Source organism: Manis pentadactyla, chromosome 3 (assembly GCF_030020395.1).
Source record: "Manis pentadactyla isolate mManPen7 chromosome 3, mManPen7.hap1, whole genome shotgun sequence".
Taxonomy (NCBI): domain Eukaryota; kingdom Metazoa; phylum Chordata; class Mammalia; order Pholidota; family Manidae; genus Manis; species Manis pentadactyla.
In genome coordinates, this window is record NC_080021.1 from 283193 (window position 1) to 306520 (window position 23328).

The 23328-nt window shown below is 41.4% G+C and overlaps 1 protein-coding gene across 4 annotated transcripts; it reads left to right on the plus strand.

Annotated features, from left to right (window-relative positions):
• Positions 1-169: 169 nt before the first annotated feature.
• ZNF251 (zinc finger protein 251) lies at positions 170-23228 on the plus strand. 4 transcript variants are annotated; one of them, XR_008996076.1, is made up of 5 exons: positions 170-1786; positions 2332-2379; positions 2648-2728; positions 3168-3281; positions 22561-23228. XR_008996076.1 is itself a non-coding variant. In XM_057497603.1 (4 exons), the coding sequence occupies exons 1-4, from the start codon at positions 1331-1333 to the stop codon at positions 23217-23219; spliced, it is 1626 nt and encodes a 541-aa protein (XP_057353586.1). In that variant the 5' UTR covers positions 170-1330; the 3' UTR covers positions 23220-23228. The 4 variants fall into 4 exon arrangements, 3 of the variants coding, with proteins under 3 accessions (XP_057353586.1, XP_057353588.1, XP_057353587.1); XM_057497603.1 differs by having other exon boundaries at positions 2332-2728; XM_057497605.1 differs by lacking the exons at positions 2648-2728; positions 3168-3281.
• The last annotated feature ends 100 nt before the right edge of the window (positions 23229-23328 follow it).

The following is a 23328-nucleotide window of genomic DNA, read 5'->3' on the forward strand; positions in this document are numbered from 1 at the left end:
GTCACCCATACTAAGTGGGTAGCCTTAACTAAAACTCAAACCTTCCAGCTCTTCTCTGAGGTAGCCCAAAGTCCCCGTTCTTCGAGCATGCACCTATTTGCCTGAAAAAAACTTCCCACTGCTCAATTTACAACGTTTTGTCTCTGCGCTTTTCCAGTGGTAAATGTCTTTGTTACTTTGTTTTTTCATTCTAATCCTCCGGATTTAAGCTTAAACTGTTAGGGAAAATACTGAAAAAAGCCTGGACTGGATCACCGACAGAAAAAACCAAGCGGCACTCGGAGTTCTTGGAGTGTTGAGGCTTTATTTCACACCGGCGGGCTCAGAGGGGAGTAATCTCCCAAAAAGTCTGAGCCCCGAACAAAGGAAAAGGGAGCGATTTATACCTTTCTGCTTCCTTATCTGTAACATTCCTAGGTACACAGCAAGCGAGCAGGCAAGGGGGAGGGAGTTTAGGGAGCGAACCTTGGGACCCGGTGCTGGGCAGCATGGGGAAACCAAGGGAGTGTTTTTTTTGTTAGGGTTGAGGAGGGGGGCGAGGCAGAGAGTAGCCACCTCGTAAATTACTGTCCTTGTAGTGTTGTTTATGTTGAGGAGGGAGGGGTGCGAGACAGAGTGGAGCCACCCGCTAAGGTTGCTGTCCTTGTAAATTTGCCCTATCAAAACCTTCACTCTCTTTGTCCTATTTCAGATAAGGAGGGAGGGGCTGCTGAGATCTCAGATCTGGGCTTGCAAATTACCGTCGCCTGGGTGCTCCGGAAGGAGCTGCAGTTTACGGTCATGCTCTTTAGCAGCCTGCCTGAAAGTCTACTTTCTTTGCCTCTAGGAAGTTTGCAGAACATAATCTCACTCCAGCCAGGGCTCTGCGGCTCCCCCAAATCCTGGGGTGGTGGGGACTCAATTCCCACCCAGTACAGATCCAAGCAAATACTGGACGCCAGGTGACACTGGCTTAAGGAGTTGGCAGGAGATGTGCCCCATGCTGAGCAGCAGTTCAATGACCTTCCTTTATCATTCTGTCCTGTCATTCCCTGAAATTCTCGCTTTAACAAATTCATCTTGTACTCTGATTTGCCTGCTTCTCCGAACCGACTTCCTCCCGGCAGTATTATTCCAAAGAAGATATACAGACGGCCAATAAGCATTTGAAGAGATGCTCAAAAGCACTAATCAGGAGGGGAATGCATATCAAAACCACAAGGAGACAACAGCGCACCTCCACATCAGTTGGCGGCGCGGACCACAGACATCTGGGTCATCCTGTGGTCCTAGAGCAGCACCGGAGGCGCCTGGGCCCTCGGGGTAGCGGCTTCCTGTCCCTTAGTCTCGGATGTGGGAGGAGGCAGGGCGTCCCGCGCCTGCGCAGCTCGGCCCGCCCTCGTCCCCGCCCCTTTCACCTGACCTCGGCTGGCTTTGGCCGCCCAGGTGCGCCTGCGTGTGCAGCTCCTGCAGCCAGGTGCCTGTGCGCCGGGCGGGTTGCGAGCTGCCGGGCGAGAGCCACCGCGTTGCGACAGCGGATGTGGAAATTCTGGAGGGGCGGGCAGGACAGGAGGCCGGGCTGGTCGTGGGCCCAGGCGCGTCCAAGCAGCACCCTGGTGGTTTCAGCAGTGGCCGCGATGGGCGGGGCCGACGCGCGGTGGGTCCGGGGGATCATTTCGGCAGAGGGTCGGCCCTGACCCGCCTGGGGGCGCGCGAGAGGAGACGGCCTGTGCCTGCAACCCTGAGAGGCCAGAGTTCTAGGCCCTGGGAGCCGCTGAGTCTGCGAGGCCAAGAGGCGGCCTGGAAGGTATTGGGGAGGAGAGGGCGGGATGGGAGCTAGGGTGGGCAGGCGGGGCTGTGGCGGAGCGAGGACGCCACGGCAGCTTGGCCTAAAGGGGCGGCGAGGCTTTGGGTGGCCAGTCGAGAGGCTGCGGGAGGCGTGAGGAGGACGCAGGCTCGCGGCTGCACCCTCAGGAGCAGGCTTAGCCTCCTCCCCCAAGTCCTCGTGCCCTGGCTGTAGGGGCACCAGCCTGCACTCCTCAGCCCCGGGCCCACGTGGACTCCGTCCCTGCGGGCTCTAGGGAGTTTCCGTGCCACTCTGGGCAGTGGGCACGCGTTGGATCCTGCTTCAGAGTGATCTGCCTCTGACCAGCAACTTTTATATAACTTTGATACGCAACTTTACTGATGGCTCCCGGAGGCCACTCCAGGAGCCCGATTCTGCCGTTCACCTGGAAGTTAATAGAATGACTTAATGACAGTGAATGGGTCTGTGTGGGGCCCGTCCCCGCAAGGGTGAGCCGGGGAGGCCCAGACCAGGGCAGCTCCCTCAGCTCTTGAATCTTCCCTCAGATCCGCTCTGCTGGGATGGCAGCCCCACTCGGGCCTCCAGCGCCCCAGGTGAGCTCACCTTCTTCCCTGACCCTACTCCTCTGGAGCGGAGAGTCCGGCGCCTGGAGAAGCCAGGAGTCTGAGCACCCACAGGAAGGGCTGTGGATGGGACGCTCGCCCTCCCCCGGGAGCGGGGCTTGGGGACTCAGCTGGTTCCCATGGCCCAGGAGGGCGCCTGGCCTCGGGCTGACCGAGCAGCGGGGCAGCGGCCTCCTGTCATTTCAGGAGGCGGTGCCGCTGACCCTCCAGGACGTGGCTGTGTACTTCTCTCTCGCAGAGGGGCAGCAGCTGGGCCCAGACCAGTGGGCGCTGTACAGGGACGTGATGCTGAAGAACTACGAGCTCATGGCCTCCCTGGGTGAGGCTCTCCGCCCCGCTGGCCTAGGGGCCTCTAGGAGCTGCGGGTGGGGGGCAACACTTACGCACTCCGGAGCCCAAAGAAGAGGATCCTGCCTATGTCCCCCGGTACCAGTGTGCTCTCTGCATATTCCCTGCCTTGCTCCCAGTTTCAGAGGCTACACTCTGAGATGCCCATGCCCACCTGTGTACCCTAGGGGCAGGAGAACTGATGAGTGAAGTCTCTCAGTGCTCACTGCCAGCCTCTGCCTCCCCTGACCAACCCCCTTCCTGTCCCCCAACACTGCACACACTTTGTGTACCCCCACCCACCATGCACGCTCCCACCTGCCCAGGGGGCTCCCACAATACTTCTCACAAGGCCTGGAAGACCCAGTGGGCAGTGCCCTTCCCCCAGCTCTGCAGGCCACCAGCTCAACAGGGCCCTCACACCTCGACAGGACTCCCTGTCCCTAAGCCAGAGCTGATTTCCCAGTTGGAGCAAGGTGAAAAGCTGTGGGTCCTGGATCTTCTGAGTGCTGAGGAAGCAGAGGCCTTGAGCAGCTGCTGGGCAGGTGAGATTCCGTGGGGAGCTTGCCTAGAGCAGCAGCCCATTTGCTTTCAGATGTTCAGACTGGAGGCTGGTTGGGTAATGAGTCTCACCTCAAGGGGCCCCTGGGGCAGTCTCAGACACAGTGCCTTAAGAGGCTCATTTTACAAGCTTGGATTGTTTGCTTCATCTGAAAAAGGTGGGTTTGAGCTGCACAGGTCCACTTATACGCAGATTTTTTTTTCAATAAATATATTGGAAACATTTTTGGAGACTAGTGACAATTTAGAAAAACATTTTATTTTCTCTAGTTTATTTTTAAAAGCCAGTATATAATATACAAGGACTGTTTGTGTGACTGTTAAGGTTTCTGGTCAATGGTAGGCTATTTGTAGTTAAGTTTTGGGGAGTCAGAAATTACATGAGATTTTGACTGTTTAGGGGTTGCACGTGCTCCTAACCCTGTACTTCAACAGTCAGCTGTATAGTTTTTCTGTTCATTATGGAAGTTTGCATTTCTTTTCAGTGATCACCTCCATGGTTAAACCTTTATAACAGCCGAATTCCATTTGTATAATTTTTATCTCACCCTCTTTCTTAAGACAATAGCTGTTGATTCTCTACATGTTCACCTATAAAATAAGCTTCTATCCTTTTTCTTCTCCATCCCCCAATTTTAGTGAACAGTCTTCCTTTTTTTCTTTAATGTTTACCTTTGTTCTGTTGAACATACTTCTATTTGACTTGTCACCTTGAAGTGTTACCTTTCACTTCCAGCTTCTAAGACAAGCAGTGATTTTGTTCTGCTTTCCACCTTTTCTCCCCGTTATCCTCCCATTTTGATCAATTTGTTGTTCCTACATTGTCAAACATGTACCACTTCATCACGCATCCCCTCCTTTGCTGGCACCTTAGACTTGTAGTTAAATGCATTGATTGTCTCCATCCTCTCACCCAAACTTTATCCATCATCTCTTGGATGGATGGAGTTTATCTTAAAGTAGTTAGTTTATTCAGAAAGGCTCTTGTGAATAATATACCCCAAATTTGTACACATTAAAAATTAGTTGTACACATATAATATAGCTGGGGGTGCGGGGGAGTGGGGAAGGCCGTATATAAAGAGAAGACAAGTAATGATTCTATAGCATCTTACTATGCTCATGGACAGTGACTGTAATGGGGTATGTGGGGGGGACTTGATAGGAGGGGGAGTCTAGCAACCATAATGTTCAAGTAATTGTACATTAACGATATAAAAAAAAAATTAGTTATAGAAGAACAACAAATGCTGGAGAGGATGTGGAGAAAGGGGAACCCTCCCACACTGCTGGTGGGAATGTAAGCTAATTCAACCATTGTGGAAAGCAATACAGAGGTTCCTCAAAAAACTAAAAATAGAAATACCATTTCACCTAGGAATTTACCCAAAGAATAGAATTTCTCAGATTCAAAAAGGCATATGCACCCCTATGCTTATTGCAGCACCATTTACAATAGCTAAGATATGGAAGCAACCTAAGGGTCCATCAGTAGATGAATGGATAAAGAAGAGGTTGTACATATATACAATGGAATACTACTCAGCCATAAGAAATAAAAAAATTCTGCATTTGCAACAACATGGATGGAGCTGGAGGATATGCTCAGTGAAATAAGCCAAGTGGAGAAAGACAAGTACCAAGTGATTTCCCTCATTTGTGGAGTGTAACAACAAAGCAAAACTGAAGGAACAAAACAGCAGCAGACTCAACAGACTCCAAGAAAGGAGTAGTGGTTATCAAAGGGGAGGGGTGGTGAAGGGCAGGTGGGATGGGAGGGAGAAGAGGATTCAGGGGTATTATGATTGGTGCACATGGTGTGGGGGTCATGGGGAAGACAGTGTAGCACAGAGAAGGCAAATAGTGACTGTGACACCTTATTACACTGATGGACAGTGACTGCAATGGGGTATGGGGGGCACTTGATAATATGGGTGAGTGTAGTAACCACATTGTTTTTTCATGTGCAACCTTCATAAGAGTGTGTATCAGTAATACCTTAATAAAAAATTAGTTGTATGAAGCCTTTATGGTAGTTCTAAAGGTAGAGTCTTTGATCGATCATGTGAGTTATTTCTTCTTATAAGCACTTAAAGTTATAAATTTTCCTCTAAGCACAGCTTTAGATATATATCACAAAGTTCTAATGTTATATTTTCATTATCATTTAATTAAAAATCTAATTTTCCTTGTGATTTCTTTGGCCAAATGATTATTTAGATATGTGTTGTTTAATTTCCAAATAGTTCATGTTTTCCTACTTATTTTATTATTAATTTATAATTCTGTTGTGGTCAAAACATTATGATATAATTCTTTTTACATTTATTTGCTCTTGTTTTATGAACCAAAATTTGGTCTATCCTGCTCAATGAACCTACCATGTAAACTTAAAGGGAGGATATTTTGCTGTTAAGGAGTTGTATAAATATCAATTAAGAGAGACTATTGGTGGTATTGTTCACATCTTCTGTGTCTTTGCTGATTTTTTTGTCTAGGTATTCTTTTAGTTGCTGAGAGGAGTGTTAAAATACACAGGTACAACTGTGGAATCTTTTCCTCCCTTTAATTTTTTCCATGTTTGCTTCATGTGTTTTGAAGCTGTGTTATTGGGCTCATTCACATTTATGATTATTATTATAAATGATCCCTCTTTATCTCTGGTAATACATTTTGTTTTGAAATGATATTTTATCTGTTACTAATATAGCAACTCTAGCCCTCTTATGCTTTCTGTTAGCATGATATATCTTTTTTCCATCTATTTAATTTCAACCTGGCTGTGTCTTTATACTTTAAGAGAATCTCTTGTAGACAGCATGCCATTAGGTCTTGTTTTTTTAATCCATTATTGAATATCCTTCACCTTAATTGAAGTGTTTAGTCCATTAATACTTTTTTTTTGGAATTATTAATATACAATTACATGAGCAACATTGTGGTTACTAGATTTCCCCCCATTATCAAGTCCCCCCCACATACCCAATTACAGTCACTGTCAATCAGCGTAGTAAGATGCTATGGAATCACTACTTGTCTTCTCTGTTTTGTACAGCCCTCCCCATGCCCCCGCCAACATTATGTGTGCTAATTGTAATGCCCTTTATTCCCCTTATCCCTCCCTTCCCACCCATCCTCCCCAGTCCCTTTCCCTTTGGTAACTGTTAGTCTACCCTTGGGTTCTGTGAGTCTGCTGCTGTTTTGTTCCTTCAGTTCTTGCTTTGTTCTTATACTCCACAGATGAGTGAAGTCATTTAGTACTTGTCTTTCTCCGCCTGGCTTATTTCACTGAGCATAATACCTTCTAGCTCCATCCATGTTGTTGCAAATGGCAGGATTTCTTTTTATGGCTGAATAATACTCCATTGTGTATGTGTACCACCTCTTTATACATTCATCTGCTGATGGACACTTAGGTTGCTTCTATATCTTGGCTATTGTGAATAGTGCAGTTATAAACATAGAGGTGCATATATCTTTTTGAATCAAGGATTTTGTTTTCTTTGGGTAAATTCCTAGGAGTGGAATTGCTAGATCAAATAGTATTTATATTTTTAATTTTTTGAGGAACCTCCATACTGCTTTCCACAGCAGTTGCACCAAGTGTCATTTCCACCAGCAGTGAAGGAGATCTTTCCTTTCTCCTCATCCTCACCAGCATTTGTTGTTTCTTGTCTTTTGGATAATGGTCATTCCAGCTGGTATGAGGTGGTATCTCACTGTGGTTTAATTTACATTTTTCTAATGATTAGCGATGTGGAGCATCTTTCATGTGCCCATTAGCCTTTTGTATTTATTTATTCTTTGGAAAAATGACTGTTCAGGTCCCCTGTCCATTTTTTAATTGGGTTATTTTTTTTTGGGTGTTGAGGTGTATGAGTTCTTAATATATATTAGATATTAACCACTTATCAGATAAGTCATTTATGAATATATTCTCCCATACAGTAGGTTGGTATCCTATGCTGTATAGAAGCTTTTTAATTTGATGTAGTCCCACTTGTTCATTTTTTATTTTGTTTCCCTTGCCCGAAGAGATGTGCCGAGGAAGAAGTTGCTCATGCTTATATTTAAGATATTTTTGCCTATGTTTTCTTCTAAGAGTTTTATGGTTTCATGAATTCAATTGAAGTCTTTGATCCATTTGAGTTTACTTTTGTGCATGGAGTTAAACAATAATCTAGTTTCATTCTCTTACATGTAGCTGTCCAATTTTGCCAACACCAGTTGTTGAAGACACTGTCATTTCCCCATTGTATGTCCATGGCTCCTTTATCATTTATTAATTGGCCATATATGCGTGGATTTATATCTGGACTCTCTATTCTGTTCCATTGATCTATGGGTCTGTTCTTGTGCCAGTACCAAATTGTCTTGATCACTGTGGCTTTGTAGTAGAGCTTGAAGTTGGAGAGCATAATCCCCCCTGCTTTATTCTTACTTCTCAGGATTGCTTTGGCTATTCGGGGTCTTTTGCGGTTCCATATGAATTTTAGAACTATTTGTTCTAGTTTGTTGAAGAATGCTGTTGGTATTTTGATAGGGATTGCATTAAATCTGTAGATTGCTTTAGGCAGGATGGCCATTTTGAGAATATTAATTCTTCCTATCAGTGAACATGGGATGTGTTTCCATTTATTCATGTCTTTTTAATTTCTCTTATGAGTTTCTTGTGGTTTTCATGGTATAGGTATTTCCGCTCCTTGGTTAGGTTTATTCATAGGTATTTTATTCTTTTAGATGCAATTGTGAATGGAATTGTTTTTCTGATTTCTTTTTCTGCTAGTTCATCGTTAGTGTGTAGGAATGCAACAGATTTCTGTGTTGATTTTGTATCCTGCAACTTTGCTGAATTCAGTTATTATTCTAGTAGATTTGGGGTGGATTCTTGGGTTTGTTATGTACAATATCATGTTATCTGCAGTGAGTTAACTTCTTTCTTGTCAATCTGGATGCCTTTTATTTCTTTTTGTTGTCTGATTGCCATGGCTAGGACCTCAGTACTATGTTGAATAAAAGTGGGGAGAGTGGCCATCCTGTCTTGTTCCTGATCTTAAAGGAAAGGCTTTCAGCTTTTCACTGTTAAGTATGATGTTGGCTGTGGGTTGTCATATATGGCCTTTATTATGTTGAGATTCTTGCCCTCTATACTCATTTTGTTGAGAGTTTATATCATGAATGGATGTTGAATTTTGTCGAATGCCTTTTCAGCATCTATGGATATGATCATGTGTTTTTTGTCCTCCTTTTTGTTGATGTGGTGGATGATGTTGATGGATTTTCAAATAGTGTGCCATCCTTGCATCCCTGAAATAAATCCTACTTGATCATGATGGATGATCTTTTTTATGTATTTTTGAATTCGGTTGCTAATATTTTGTTGAGTATTTTTGCATCTATGTTCATCAGGGATATTGGTCTGTAATTTTCTTTCTTTGCAGTCTCTTTGCCTGGTTTTGGTATTAGAGTGATGCTGGCTTCATAGAATGAGTTTGGAAGTATTCCCTCCTCTTCTACTTTTTGGAATGCCTTAAGAAGAATGGGTATTAGCTCTTCGTTAAGTGTTTGGTAGAATTCAGCTGGGATTTTGTTTTTGGGAAGTTTTTTTATTATTAATTCGATTTCATTGCTGGTAATTGATCTGTTCTGATTTTTGTTTTCTCCTGGTCAGTCTTGGGAGGTTTTGTTTTTCTAGGAAGTTGTCTGTTTCTTCTAGGTTGTCCCAATTTATTGGCGTATAATTTTCCATAGTATTCTCTAATAATTGTTTGTATTTCTGTCATATCTATTGTGAGTATTCTTTTTTTTCTGATTCTGTTTATGTGTGTGTGCTCTTTTTTCTTGAAAAGTCTGGCTAGGGGTTTATCTATTTTGTTTATTTTCTCAAAGAACCAGCTCCTAGTTTCATTGAATTTTTTCTGTTGTTTTATTTTTCTCTATTTCTGCTCTGATCTTTATTATGCTTTATTTGTTTTGCTTTGTCTGTTTGAGATGTTAGAAAGAGGGCCTTCTATTGAATTTTGGCTCCATTTGTTCTTTTTTTTCTAGTTTCTCTGTTAGTTTAGATTATTTATTTGGGGTTGTTCTTGTTTCTTGCGGGAAGCTTGTATTGCTATGTACTCTCCTCTGAGAACTGCATTTGCTGCCTCCCAGAGATTTTGGGCTGTTGTGTTTTTGTTTTTCATATTTGAACATTTTTTAGAATTCCTTTTTAACTTTCTTATTGGCTATTTAAGTGATCTTTTTTCTTTTTTTTAGTGATTTTCCTCGGGATTACAATATACGTACTTAAGTTTGTACTTATAGTTCATCATGAATTACTTCGCTTAAAGTTTAGAAATCTTTCAGTCATCCCTCATCCTTTATGTTATACTTGTTATATGTGACACATCTGTATATTTTTTTAAACTCTACAAGAAAGTGTTATGTTTAGTTTTAAACTGTTTACAAAAAAATGTAGTGTACAAAATATTGAGAGGAGAAAGGCCAAGCAATACTCTAATGCATCTACTGCAATATTGTTCACATTAAGGCTCTTCACCTGAAGAACTTGCCTTAGCATTTCTGTGGTGAACATCTACTGCATCAATTCTCTAGTTTTCTTTTACATAAAAATACCTTTGCTTTAATTCTTGAGTGATAATTTCCTTTGGATATAGAAATCTGGTTTTATAGAGGTTTGTTTGTTCCATTTAGCACTTGAGAGATGTTCCACCTTCTCTTCGCCTCCATGGCTTTTGATAAGGATTCAGCTCTCAGTTGTATCACTGTTTCTCCGTAATAAGTCATTCTCTGGCTTCCAAGATTTGCTCTTTAGTAGGAGTGTGTACATATGTATACTAAGACTTGTGAATTTTATTGTCTGTACTTCAATAAAAATGTTTTTAACTAAGCAAACAATAATAAGATAACATCTCACATAGAGAAAGCAAAACAGAAAGGTTGTTTTTTAGGTTTGGTTTTCAACAGTTTGTGACATGCCTCAGTATGCATTTCCTTGTGATTCTTCTGCTTTTGATGTTTAGCATCTGGGTTCTGCAAATTTCTAGTTTTAATCGAATTTGGGAAATTTTTGGACATTATTTCCCCACATTTCTTTCTGTACCCTACTGTCTCTGTTCTCTTTATGGGATTCCAATTATAGCTGTGTTTGACTGCTTAATGTCCTCTAACAGGTCCCTAAGGCTCTGTTTATTATTATTTTTTGTTTATTATTTTTAAAAGCTTTTTAAATCTGTCTTATTCACTTCAGGTGATTTCTACTAACCTAGATTCAAGTCCATTTACTCTTTCTTTGCTGTATCCACTTGGCTCTTAGGTCTGTGAATGAATTTTTTAATTTAGAAATTGTATTCTTGAGTTCTAGAATTCCCAGTCTGTTCTTTTTTAGTGATTATATTTTTCCACTGAGACTTCCCAATTGCCTGATATTTTCATGTTTTGTTTTATTTCCTTGAAGATGATTGTAATAGTTGCTTTCAAATTCTTCTCTGCTAATTCCAACATCTGGTTCATTTCAGGGTCCACCATGGTTGATTTTCATTTCTCATGCAAATGTGTTGCATTTTCTTGGTTCTTTGTACATCGGCTAATTTTGGAGTGGTGATTCTAGATTCCATTATTCTTCTGTGGTGAGCATGTTTTCTTTGTTCTAACAACTAATTTGCGTGGCTGGGCTTGAACTAGAAACTTCATTTCTTATGCATCATCTGGGGCATCTTCAGGCATTTTGCTCTTTGCTGGTCTGCTCTGGGTGCGTTCTGTGCACGTGTGGCTCAGGTCAGTCAGAGACATGGGTGTGAAGAGTGTGGGGCTCCCCCCTTTCTGCTCTTTCCTTCCAGGAATCCTACCTTATCTTTAGAGTTCAGAGTGCCTGGCCTCTCAGGGCTGAGAATGTCCTCATTTCCCCAGACCAGAAACACTGTGTTTTTCCACTTGTACCCCTGCCTCTGCAAACAGTGAGACTGCACTCAGCATCAGGCTAAGAGCCAAGGGAAGGGGACTTAGTGTGCCAGCCTCCCTCCGAGGGAGTGTCCCTCTGCACCAGCCACGTGAGCCCGTGCTCACTCCAGGGCCTTTGCATGGCTGCCTCCATGTTGTACCCTGGCCCCCTGCAGGTGGGCGGTGGTCTTGTGTTGTTGTCCATCAGGTGCAGGAGCAGCAGCTGTGCGGCCTTTATGCCTGAGAACTTGATTCACGTTTTCTTTCTTTAAATAACTTGTAGGTCTTGTTCCACTGTCTTCTGACATCAGACAGAGCTCTCACCGACCTGTTCTCTTTTCCTTACAAGTGAATTGACCTCTTCTCATGGATGCTTCCGCAAGTTCTCTATCTTTAAAGCCCCCAAATTTCCAAGGGCTTCCCTCAGTGGTGATGCTCTGGATCAGTTTGCCCTTCCAGTCTGCAGATTCAGGTATTTTACTTCAGAAAAGCACTCTTGAATCATAGGCTTAATTATTGGAGGTTTAGTTGTTCGTCTTGTTTATGACAGCTTTCTGCTATTAGTTGTTACACTTATTTATACCCTTTGAAGACTCCAAATGAGTGTGCAATGGATCTCTTTTGTCCACCTCTATATCCATCATTTTCTCTCCAATCCTTTTAAAATTTACTTCTTCATCTCTGTGTGTTGTGTAGTGTGTATTCTCCTGGGTTTCTTCACTAAGAATTGTTTTCTTGTCCCTCTCTCCTCCAAACCTGTCAGTCTATTTTCTGCCTCTTGTCTGGCCATCACCTCCAAGAGTGCTCACCCCTTCTTTAAGCTCTGGTGCTTCTGCTTTGGATTCCTTCATATCTTCACATTTTTGTTTGTTTTTAGTTTCTGTTGCGTTAGATCAGTCTTCATTTGCTTAATGGCGACACAGCTGTGCTGACTTTTGTTGGCCATGCAGCTGTGTTAGTCTTCCCTCCTGCCCTCCTGCTGTTCCTTATGGCTTCATGAAGATACGGGAAGACTTAGAACTGAACGTGTTCCTACTGAGACCTGACACTGAAATCCAGATTTAAAATTTATGTTTCCTTCTAGATTGGGTGGGGAGAGAGATCTATATGCCTTTCTCCACAACTTCCCATTTAGATGCTTGAATTTGTAATTGTTCCATAGTGTTTTCTCTGTTTTCATCTTCATGTGGTCTGTTTTATTTACATGTTATCTGTTACTTAGCCAGTATTTTCTTTAAATTAAGGTACCATTGATATACAAATTTGTGATGGTTCTCATGAGCAACATTATTGTTTCAACACTCACCTATATTATCAGTCCCCCCACCCCATTGCAGTAACTGTCCATCAGTGTAGTAAGATGTTACAGAGTCATTACTTGTCTTTTCTGCGCTGTACTGCCTTCCTTGTGACCCTCCTACATTATGTATGCTAATTATAATGCCCCTTAATATTCCCTCCCCACCCCCTTTGGTAACCACTATTCCCTTCTTGGAGTCTCTGAGTCTGCTGCTGTTTTGTTCCTTCAGTTTTGCTTCGTTGTTATACTCCACAAATGAGGGAAGTCATTTGGTACTTGTCTTTCTCCGCCTGGCTTATTTCACTGAGCATAATACCCTCTGACTCCATCCATGTTGTTGCAAATGGTAGGATTTGTTTTCTATTTATACTTAGCCAGTATTTTAACGTAATGAACTCTGGAATTTTTTACTGATAGGGGCTTAAGTAGCACTCCTCCACTGTCCCTGAACACAAGCAAACTGCCAGTACTGCTGTTAGAGGCCTGATAAATTCTAACTTCCACTGGCTTTTTCTCTTTTCTTTTTTGTTGAAGTGTAATTGATATATAATATATTTGTTTTAAGTATACAATATAGTGATTTGAGTTGTCTACATTAGGAAATGCTCACCTCAACTAGTGTAGTTACTGTCTGTCAACCTAGACAGATAATAGAGAACTATTGACTATATTCTCTAGGCTGTACTTTCAGCCCATGACTAATTTATATTATAATTGAGATTTTTGTGCCTCTTTATTTCCTTCACGTATTTCACCCACCCCAATCCCTTTGCCATAGTAACCACCAGTTACTTCTCATTGAGTCTTTTTCTGTTTTATTTTGCTTTAAATTCCACATATAAGTGAAATTATATGGTATTCATCTTTCTCCACCTAGCTTATTTCACTGAGCCTAATACCCCTTAGGTCCATCCATGTTGTTGCAAATGGCAGAATTTCTTTTTTATGGCTGAATAATATTCCATTGTGTATATGTACCATGTCTTCTTTATCCATTCATCTGTTGATGGACATGTAGGTTGCTTCCATATCTTGGCTACTATAAATAATGTGGCAATAAACATAGGGGTGCATTATATCTTTGAATTAGTAATTTTGTCTTTTTTAGGTAAATTCCCCGAAGTGGAATTGCTGGGTGGTATTGTATTTCTATTTTTAGTTTTTTGACAAACCTCCATACTGCCTTACACAGTGGCTGCACCAATTTGCAAATCTGCCAGCAGTATGCAAGGGTTACCCTAACTTTTTCTCTTTACTATGACCTGTCAATCATACAGAGGTTCTGGATTCTGTAGAATTTATATGCAGTGCTTTTCCCCAACCTCTTTTTATGAAAGTTTACAAACATACATCAAAGTTTAAGGAGTTTTGTAGTTACCCACTCTCCCCCAGCTGCACCCTGCCTTTTTATTGTGCTTGATTATCACACGTTTACCTATCTCTCTATCCCTTTACCAGAACAGTAATTTGTTGTTTTTTTCAAACTAATTGTAGATATCATTTCACTTCCTTGAAATATATGTGTGTCATTAATAGGAAATGAGTATTTATAGTTTTTTTCTTTTTTTAGGTAAAATTTACATGAGTGAAATGTACAAATCTTCAGTGTAAGTTTATGGAGTTTTAGCAAATAGATACATCCATGTAAACCAAACTTCTATCAAGATATAGAATGTCATTGTTACCCAGAAAGTTCCCTTGGTATGCAGTACATTTTGAGGGCATACACACCTTTATTGGCTAGGGAAAGATTAAGAGGTGAACAGTTTTATAAAACTATACCTCTAACAGCCACAGTTTTGCCTAAAGTGTAAAAGAAGCTATTCTGAACTTGCAGTGGAATTAGACTGTTACATATGGTTAGGGCCACACTGAGAACAAGATGCCCTGTGTGGCATTTGGTCCTGCTGTCCAGGTGTCACATGAATCTTCTCAGGTGAGATCTGATGTCCTGGGGCTCCCCCCAGTGCTCATGAGAAGACCCCCGCCCCTGAGAAACACTGGAGTCCTGTCCAGGACGAGGGAGGAGAACAGGCCCCAGGGAAGAAGAGTGCCATCCTGGAGACAGTGCCAGCCTGAGGACGCCCCTCACAGAGCTGCCTTCAGACAGATGGGAAAAGGTGCTTCTGTTTCTGTTGGGTTTTCTCCTGCAAAAGAGCAGTGGTGCACAGGTGCCCTGCCTTAGAAGTAGTCACCCCAAAGCCCCAGGGTTTGTTGGAGGATGAGGCGCCTGGGCCAAGCCTGTCTGTTGTTAGATGCAGGAAGTGGAGGTTTCTTGGCACCTAGAGGGTGTCTCCTGGAGACCACAGACATGTTCTTGGGCTCGTCCATTGCACCTTTCTAATCATGCCCTGAGGGTGCCTGGCAGCACCTGCGTCTGGACTCTCTCCGTGTGTAGACCCACCTGCGCCAGGCCTCCACATCCATGATGTCTGTGAGCCTCGTGTCCTCTCACCCCAGCTGTCCCAGCACAAGATGGCCCCTGGGTGGCAGCAGAGCCTCCGCCTGCTGCTCCCATGCCAAGGTGGCTAAGGCAGTGGTCTGAGTTGCAGTTTTCTCAGTTCTGTTTTGGCCATGTACGAGTGCACAGGTTTGATGGGTCTGCCGTAACTCCAGCAAGCAGTGAGTGAGTGTCCAGCTGTGGGTGCAGTCGCCCACCTGGGCTGGCTTGCTGGGCAGCAGCAGCTTTGCCCACACAGTCGGGAGCCCAGCACAAGGGGTGCTTCATCTCCATGTTCTCAGAAAGGAGAGACAAAGTGCATATACAGCTGGAGATCTATTTTTAAACTTGGATTTATATCAAAGTGAGGCATCAGAGAGGAACCTAGTATCTAACAGTAATTTTGTGTTATTATTAAAAGGAGATTATAGAAAAAACTTATGTAAAAAGTATGTAGTTTTTCCCAGTTTCTCTCTCCTAACTTGTGTAACAAGGAGCTTTAAGGTTGAAGTCTGATTTTTCAAAAAATTTCATATAGATATGTGGGCACTGGGCAGAGCTCTTTAAGGAATTTTGAAATAGCTTTAAAATCCCTTCAAATGATTGAAGAATGACAGAAAAATAATCACATTACTAACAAAACATAATGCAAAATAAACATTAAGAATCATTAGAGAAGCATCAATTTAAAAAATTGTATAAATCTATAATTTTATACTCAGACTAAGTGGACAGTGTATTATTGCTCCACAGCATTTTACAATAATGTTGGGATTTCTTTGTTGCATTCTAAAGGGCCACTCATTTGTATTTTTAAAAATTTATCATATTTTAATAGTAATCCATGTTCATGTTGCACTTCCATGAAGTAAATCCTGGTTTAGAGAATGGTCACTTTGTTGTTGTGATAAAACCCAGTTTAAAAAATACAAGCAGCAACTGTTTTGGTATGAAAGTCACATGGATTAAAAAGTGCCATGTGTATATTTCATTTTCATATTGTCCAGTAATGGTGCCATTACTATAGGCATAAAAAACAAAGTCCCTTTAAGAGCATTTAATTTTCATTGGGATTTTCTTTATTTTAATCTGGTGTTTCAGATAATGACTTTCAAAATGAGAATTATACATTTATCCATCTTCTTATACTGTATTTTTTTATTTCATATCAAAACTTTCAAATCCTATTTACATATTTAAAGAAAACTATTATCACCTATTCCTGGAAAAGTGTGGCTTAAAGTGGCTGAGCATTTGTGCTGACTGGACCTGATCTCACAGTCCAGGCTCTCAACCAGCCTGCCCTGAGGTGGGGAGCCTTGCTCAGTGAGTCCACATGGACTGTGGGAGTAGATTTCTCTCTGTCGCTTTGTCTGCGATTCACCAGTCTTGATATCCAGGAATCCAGTGGGGCAAATGTCTTGCCTGAGGGTTTTAGCCCCGGGCAAGTTCACTATGGATTCAGTGAGACCAAGAAATAACAGAACGTTCTTGGGGTTAAAAGATTTATACCTGGCATTTTTCTCGGGAGGTAGGTTAAGCACTAGAACCAGCATCCAGCATCTACAGGTCTGTAATCCTCCTCCATCTGTGCCTCCCCCCAGAGCACTGGGCAGAGCTCTTTATACAGTGAGTCAGTCAAAAATAGCTTATTGCCTGTGTGTGGGATCAGTAGCCTAGTAGTAGACCAATTACATCATTAAGTAGTTTAGGGTCAGGTGAGGACCCTGGAGATAGGAACTTCCATTTTCCCCACAGCAAGTCTTCCTGCTTCCTTATCTGTCTCTGCAGCCATGTTTTGCCTATTCTCAATCCTTTGCATTTCTTTTTTTTTTTAAATATCAATGATGTACAATCTTATGCAGTCTCACATAAACAACACAGTCGTTTCAACATTCACTGATATTATCAAGTCCTCACACCCTCATTGCAGTCACTGTCTATCAATGTAGTAAGATACTATAGAGTCATTACTTGTCTTCTCAGTGCTATACTGCCTTCCCCCTGACCTACCTATATTGTGAGTGCTAATTATAATGCCACTTAATCCCCTTCTCCCTCCCTCCCCACCTACCCTCCCCAGCCCCTCCACTTTGGTAACTGCTAGTCCCTTCTCAGAGTTTGTGGGTCTACTGCTATTTTGTTACTTCTGTTTTGCTTTGTTTTTTTTTTTTTTTTGTAGATAATTATTTTTTATTGAAGGGTAGTTGACACACAGTATTACATTACATTAGTTTCAGGTGTACAACATAGTGATTCAACATTTATATACATGACAATTCTAGGTACCAGCTATCACCATACCAAGCTGTTACAATATCTTGACTATATTCATTACTTCCCGGTTACTTATTATTTTACCATTGGAAGTGTGTACTTATTTATTTATTTTTTTTTTGTGAGGGCATCTCTCATATTTATTGATCAAATGGTTGTTAACAACAATAAAATTCTGTATAGGGGAGTCAATGCTCAATGCACAATCATTAATCCACCCCAAGCCTAATTTTCATCAGTCTCCAATCTTCTGAGGCATAACAAACAAGTTCTTACATGGAGAACAAATTCTTACATAGTGAATAAGTTCTTACATGGGGAACAGTACAAGGGCAGCCATCACAGAAACCTTCGGTTTTGCTCATGGATTATGAACTATAAACAGTCAGTTCAAATATGAATACTCATTTGATTTTTATACTTGATTTATATGTGGATACCACATTTCTCTTCATTATTATTATTTTTAATAAAATGCTGAAGTGGTAGGTAGGTACAAGATAAAGGTAGAAAACAGTTTAGCGTTGTAAGAGAGCAAATGTAGATGATCAGGTGTGTGCCTGTAGACTATGTGTTAATCCAAGCTAGACAAGGGCAACAAAACATCCACGTATGCAGAAGATTTCTCTCAGAACGGGGAGGGGTGAGGTTCTAAGCCTCACCTCTGTTGATCCCCAATTTCTCACCTGATGACCCCCCTGCGACTGTGCCTGTCTTAGGTTGTTCCTCCCTTGAGGAATCTTACCCGTCTCTGGCTAACCAGTCATCTTCCGGGGCCATACAGGGAAATGTAAAGTTGGTAAGTGAGAGAGAAGCCTTATTGTTTGAAATGGTTAGCTTTTTATTTCTTTGCATATTTATGCCCTGTAGCTTCTATGCCCAGCATTTGTCTTGAGGTATCTTTACCACTTGGAAGAATTATGATACTTGGTACATTTGATATGAGGCATGAATTCTATTTAAGGGTTGTAATTAGGAAGGAAGAAGAAAAGCTATAGAAGTAGCAGGCAGCAGAAAACATGGGAAGATTGATTATTTCTTTTGTTTTGCTTTGTTTTTATACTCTGCAAATGAGTGAAGTCATTTGGTATTTGTCTTTCTTCACCTGGCTTATTTCACTGAGGTTAATACCCTCTAGATCCATCCATGTTGTTGCAAATGGGAGGATTTATTTTATTTTTATGGCTGAACAATACTCCGTTGTGTATATGTACCACATCTTCTTTATCCATTCATCTATTGATGGACACCTAGGTTGCTTCCATATCTTGGGTATTGTAAATAGTGCTGCAATAAACATAGGGGTGCATATGTCTTTTCGAATCAGGGATCTTATATTCCTTGGGTACATTCCTGGGAGTGGAATTACTGGGTCAAATGGTATTTCTGTTTTTAGTTTTTTGAGGAACCTCCATACTGCTTTCCCCAATAGTTGAACTAATTTACATTCCCACCAGCAGTGTAGGAGGGTTCCCTTTTGCCTTCATCCTCACCAGCATTTGTTGTTTTGATTCTTTGCATTTCTGTGTTAATTTTATAATCTTTAAATAAAATGTTGGTCTTTTGATCAGGGTTTCATTAAATCAGTTTGAGGAGAAATGGGTATGTTTACAATCTGAATACTCCAAGTTGAAAGGAAAGGAGCGACACACCGCAGCAATTCACCGGAGAATTCCGCTTTATTAGGGAAAGGTGCTGGGTTATATAGGAAGGGGCATGGGGTGATTGTGGTGCCACTTCTATGGGGCTGGTGGCTATTGGCTAGGTACTGGGATTAGGAGGGCGAGGGGTGATTGGGGTTCAGGTGGTGCCGGTGGGAACTGAGGACCCGGAAGAGAAGCAGGAATTTGGCCATCTTATGGATGGGGGCCCTTCACAAGTCATGAACATGTTATATCTCTTCATTTATCTATGTCTCACTTAATTTCACTCAATAATGAGTTGTAATTTTTCATGAGGAGGTTTTTGATATGTTTGGTTAGATTTGTTCCTGGGTATTTGATATTTTTTCAATGCTAATGTAGATGGTATCTGTCTCTTTTTGTTTTGGGAGGGGGAGGGGTAAATTAATTCCCCCTTTATGTTATATCCAGGGCAGTATATCATTTTTTTTCCTTTAAAAACACTTTTTATTGAAATATACATGCATAAAATCTTACTACTTGGAACTATATCACTTACTGAATTTTCAAAGATCCCACCAGGCCCTGAAACCATCAGATTATGAAACAAAGGATTACCAGCACCACAGATTCCCCTTTATGCCCCTTCTAATTGCTCCTCTCCCCAGAAGTAGCCACCAAGGTTTCCTTGGTTTTGAACCTGATGTAAATGGAAAATACGATGTATTTTCACTTTTTTCTGAGTTCTTTTACTCAGTCATGTCTGTGAGGCCCACCATGGGCTGTGCAGTGCAGCTCCTTCACGGCTCTGCACTGTTCGGCTGCACAGCTGGGCCACGACTCATCCATTCTGCTGCTGATGGGCATTTGGGTGGTTTCCTGTTCAGGCTTGAATGATGTCTTTTAATTGCGACTTTCTAGCTATTTATTTCTAACTATTTTTGTACATAGAAATGTAAGTAATAACTTGCATTTTTTATTCAGCAAACTTGATAATGTATTATTATTTCTGGTAATTTAACTATAGATATTTTTTCATTTTTGTAAATTACGGTTTCATTTTTTTTCTTTTTAATCCTTATCCATTGTATTTCTTTGTCTTACTGCTTTGGTCCAGACAATGCTGAGTAGGAAGTGATGGCATATCCACCTTAATATGGAACCTTCCATTGTTTGACAGCATAGTGTTTTTGTAGATACCTCGTTTTTTCAAACAGCAGTAATTCAACTACTTCTGGGTTCCCAGACACGATTCCCAGGTGTGTTGGGGGAGGGTGGGTATTCCCAGACACACACCACCAAGCAATTCTCAAATACCAGCGGGGTGTATGGGAACTCAACACAAATCTGACACTATCTATATCTGCCTGGAGACAGCACCAGATTCCCCAGGTTAAGGAGCACCCTATAAGACTGCCCTCCACCCCCTACTCCAGATGCCAGTGGCAAGCCCCAAGCAGTTAACTGTGCTTATGACCTACTGACTATAGATTGGAGGTTTCAATGACCAGGTTTGATTAATTTGCTAGAGCAGCTCACAGAACTCAGGAAAACACTTATTAATAAAGGATTCCATAAAGGACGCAAGTTAACAGCCAGATGAAGAGATACACCGGGCAAGGTCCCAAATAAAGGAGCTTCTGTCCTCGTGGAGCTCAGGGCCTTTCTCTGTGGCACGTGGGAGTGTTCTGGTGCCCCAAGCATAGAAGCTTTCCAGTGGAGAGGCTGGAATCGAGAACTGTGCTCTTCTCAGGCTTTTGTGAGGGCTTCACTGCATAGTCAGGATTGACTAAATCACTGGCCATTGGCTGATTCAGCCTCCAGCTGAATATGAATGACCAAGTAAATATTTCTTATGACTCATTATATCACCATACCAATCCCATGTTGTATTAAGGAAGTTTCCTTCTGGTCCTAGTCCTCTAAGAGTTTGGAGTTTTTAAAATCTGAAATGGGTATTGGAACTTATCAAAAATTCTTTCGTCATCATGATTTTCATCTCCTTTTCTGTAAGTGTAGTGAGTTACATGATTGAGTTTTCTCATGATATAATAACCTTGCATTCCAGAATAAACAAAACTTTTTATCCTTGTTATATATCACTGGCTTTGGATTGTTGAGGTTTAGTTTAGGGTTTTTGTGTCTAACTGAATGAGATTGACATGACATCATACTGTTGTTGTCAGTTTTGGTATCAAAGTTGAATTATGCTCACAAATGGAATTGAGCATGTATCACCTTTTTCTATTTTCTGAATGTAACTGATCAAGAATAAAAGGGAAAAGGAAGAAATAACTAAATGAACAAAGGAGCCATCAACACACAAACTACAGGCACCTAATAAAAAGGTATCTTGAACACATTGAACCCCAAAATTTTTATCATTGAGCTAAAATATATAAATATCCCAGAAAGATGGTTTATCAAAATTGATGCAAGAAAAGGTTAACCACATAATCCTATAAACGTGAAGGAAAACAACTCAGTAATTAAAGTCCTTCCTCAGATGACTTCAGTAGCTTGGATTAACCATGTAAGGAAGGTATTTTACATACATGTTTTCAATAAAAGTTGATTTGTGCTATACATACAATTTGAGAACATGATTTTTTACTTTATAATAGATCATGGACTTTTAAATTATATATTCTAAGATGTAATTTTAATGGCAGGGTGGTATTCCATTACATGAGTGGTCTAATTGGTTGAACAGCCCTCTATCTTTTGGACACCTGGGTTATTTCTTGTTTCCCCAGAGTTATAAAGAGCTCTTCAGTGATTGTCATAGTTGTCATTTCTTTTTTGCATATGACTATCTGCTTAGGGTAAATTCCTAGAAGAGTAATTTGGGGGCAAAAGATAGGTAATATGTCAGTATTTTCTTACATGTTTCCAGCTTTCCCTTTTCAAAGTTATGCTTATAGTTCCACCAACAGTAAAAGACAGTTTCCATTCTCATCAACACTGGGTGTGATTATTTCTGTTATTTAAAGTCTAAAGTCTCTGAGCTGTTTGTAGTGCCTTCACAGTCTGTTTCCTGCCCCATCTTTTGCAGCGCCGTACTGAGATTGTTTTAATTTTTTATGTGACTGATTCTGTCTTACGTCCCATCCAGGCCTTGGTGTCTGCCACTGAATGCATCATCTTCAGGTTTTAGCTTAAACCTTGCTTCTGTCCGAGAAGAACCTTTCTTCTCTGACCATATAGACTAGCTTGGAGCCCATGATGTAGTCCCACAAATTTCCGTATAGGTTCCATGTCGCATGATTTATTATCCTTGTTGAAAATTTACTTGCATTGTTATCTGCTTGAATAGAATGTAGGCTTCATGAGGAAAGAGACTTATTTGTCTTCCTAACTCTGGTATTCTTTACCCAGCACATGCCTGGCTTTCAAAATATCTGTTGAATGGATTAATTTGCTAATTCTATAGTGAAAAATTATTTTTTAGTAAGTTTTAATTTTTATTTTTTTGATTACTGATGAACTTAAGTGTTTTCATCCATAAGTTGGTTTCATTCATAAGTTGGTTGGCTGTCTTTACTTCTGAATTCTGCCTGTCACTTATTTTTCTATTGGAACATCTACTTTTGTTTAACAATTTATAGGCGCTTTTAACACAGTGTAGGTATTATCCTTGATGGATGGTTGTCTCTAGCAATTCCTTTTGTTTTGTGTAACAGATTCTGAGATTGGGACTAAGAAGGAACTATCCATTCTAAACCAGAAGTGTTCTAAAGAAGTAAAAACCCCACAACTGATATCAAGAGGATTCTCACAGGGTGATGCACAGGCACCTGGGCTGCAGGAAGCTTGGGACCATGGCCATGAGCTAGGACGCCTGGGGACTTTGGTTCAGCAGAGTTTGAAGAAACCCCATCTTCATAGGAGAGTTTTTAGGAATGAACCTGTCTTGTGTAGGGAAAGACCTCCAGGACAAAAAACCCAGGAGTGTGGCACAATTGATGGAAACTTGACTCTGAACCACGATGTTGCTAGACTTCAAAGACATAAAACAGTAGAGAGAGCGTTTCAATGTGATATATGCAGCAAAACCTTCAAATTTAATTCAGATCTAACTAGACATCAGAGAAGTCACAATGGGGAAAAACCTTATGAGTGTGGTCAGTGTGGGTGGGCCTTTACTCACAGCTCGAGCCTTGTTATGCACCATCAAGTTCACACTGGAAGTAAGTCATTTGAATGTAATGAATTGGGAAGACTTGCCATCTCAATTCCCACCTCCTCCATCAAAAAATCCATACTGGAGAAAAGCCTTTTGGGTGTAGTGAGTGCGGGAAGGCTTTCAGTCGGAGCTCCACTCTTACTCAACATCGTATAATTCATACAGGGGAAAAGCCTTACAAGTGTAGTGAATGTGGGAAGGCCTTTAGCCAGAGCCCACAGTTAACTCAGCATCAGAGAATCCACACTGGCTAGAGACCCCATGG

What these genes read in the sequence shown, in the direction of transcription:
- ZNF251 (XM_057497603.1), top strand. Translation starts at nt 1,331, where the DNA reads ATGTGGGAGGAGGCAGGGCGTCCCGCGCCTGCGCAGCTCGGCCCGCCC. An exon ending in GCCAAGAGGCGGCCTGGAAG is followed by an intron (nt 1,787 to 2,331) that starts GTATTGGGGAGG and finishes ATCTTCCCTCAG; the next exon opens with ATCCGCTCTGCTGGGATGGC. An exon ending in CGAGCTCATGGCCTCCCTGG is followed by an intron (nt 2,729 to 3,167) that starts GTGAGGCTCTCC and finishes ACACCTCGACAG; the next exon opens with GACTCCCTGTCCCTAAGCCA.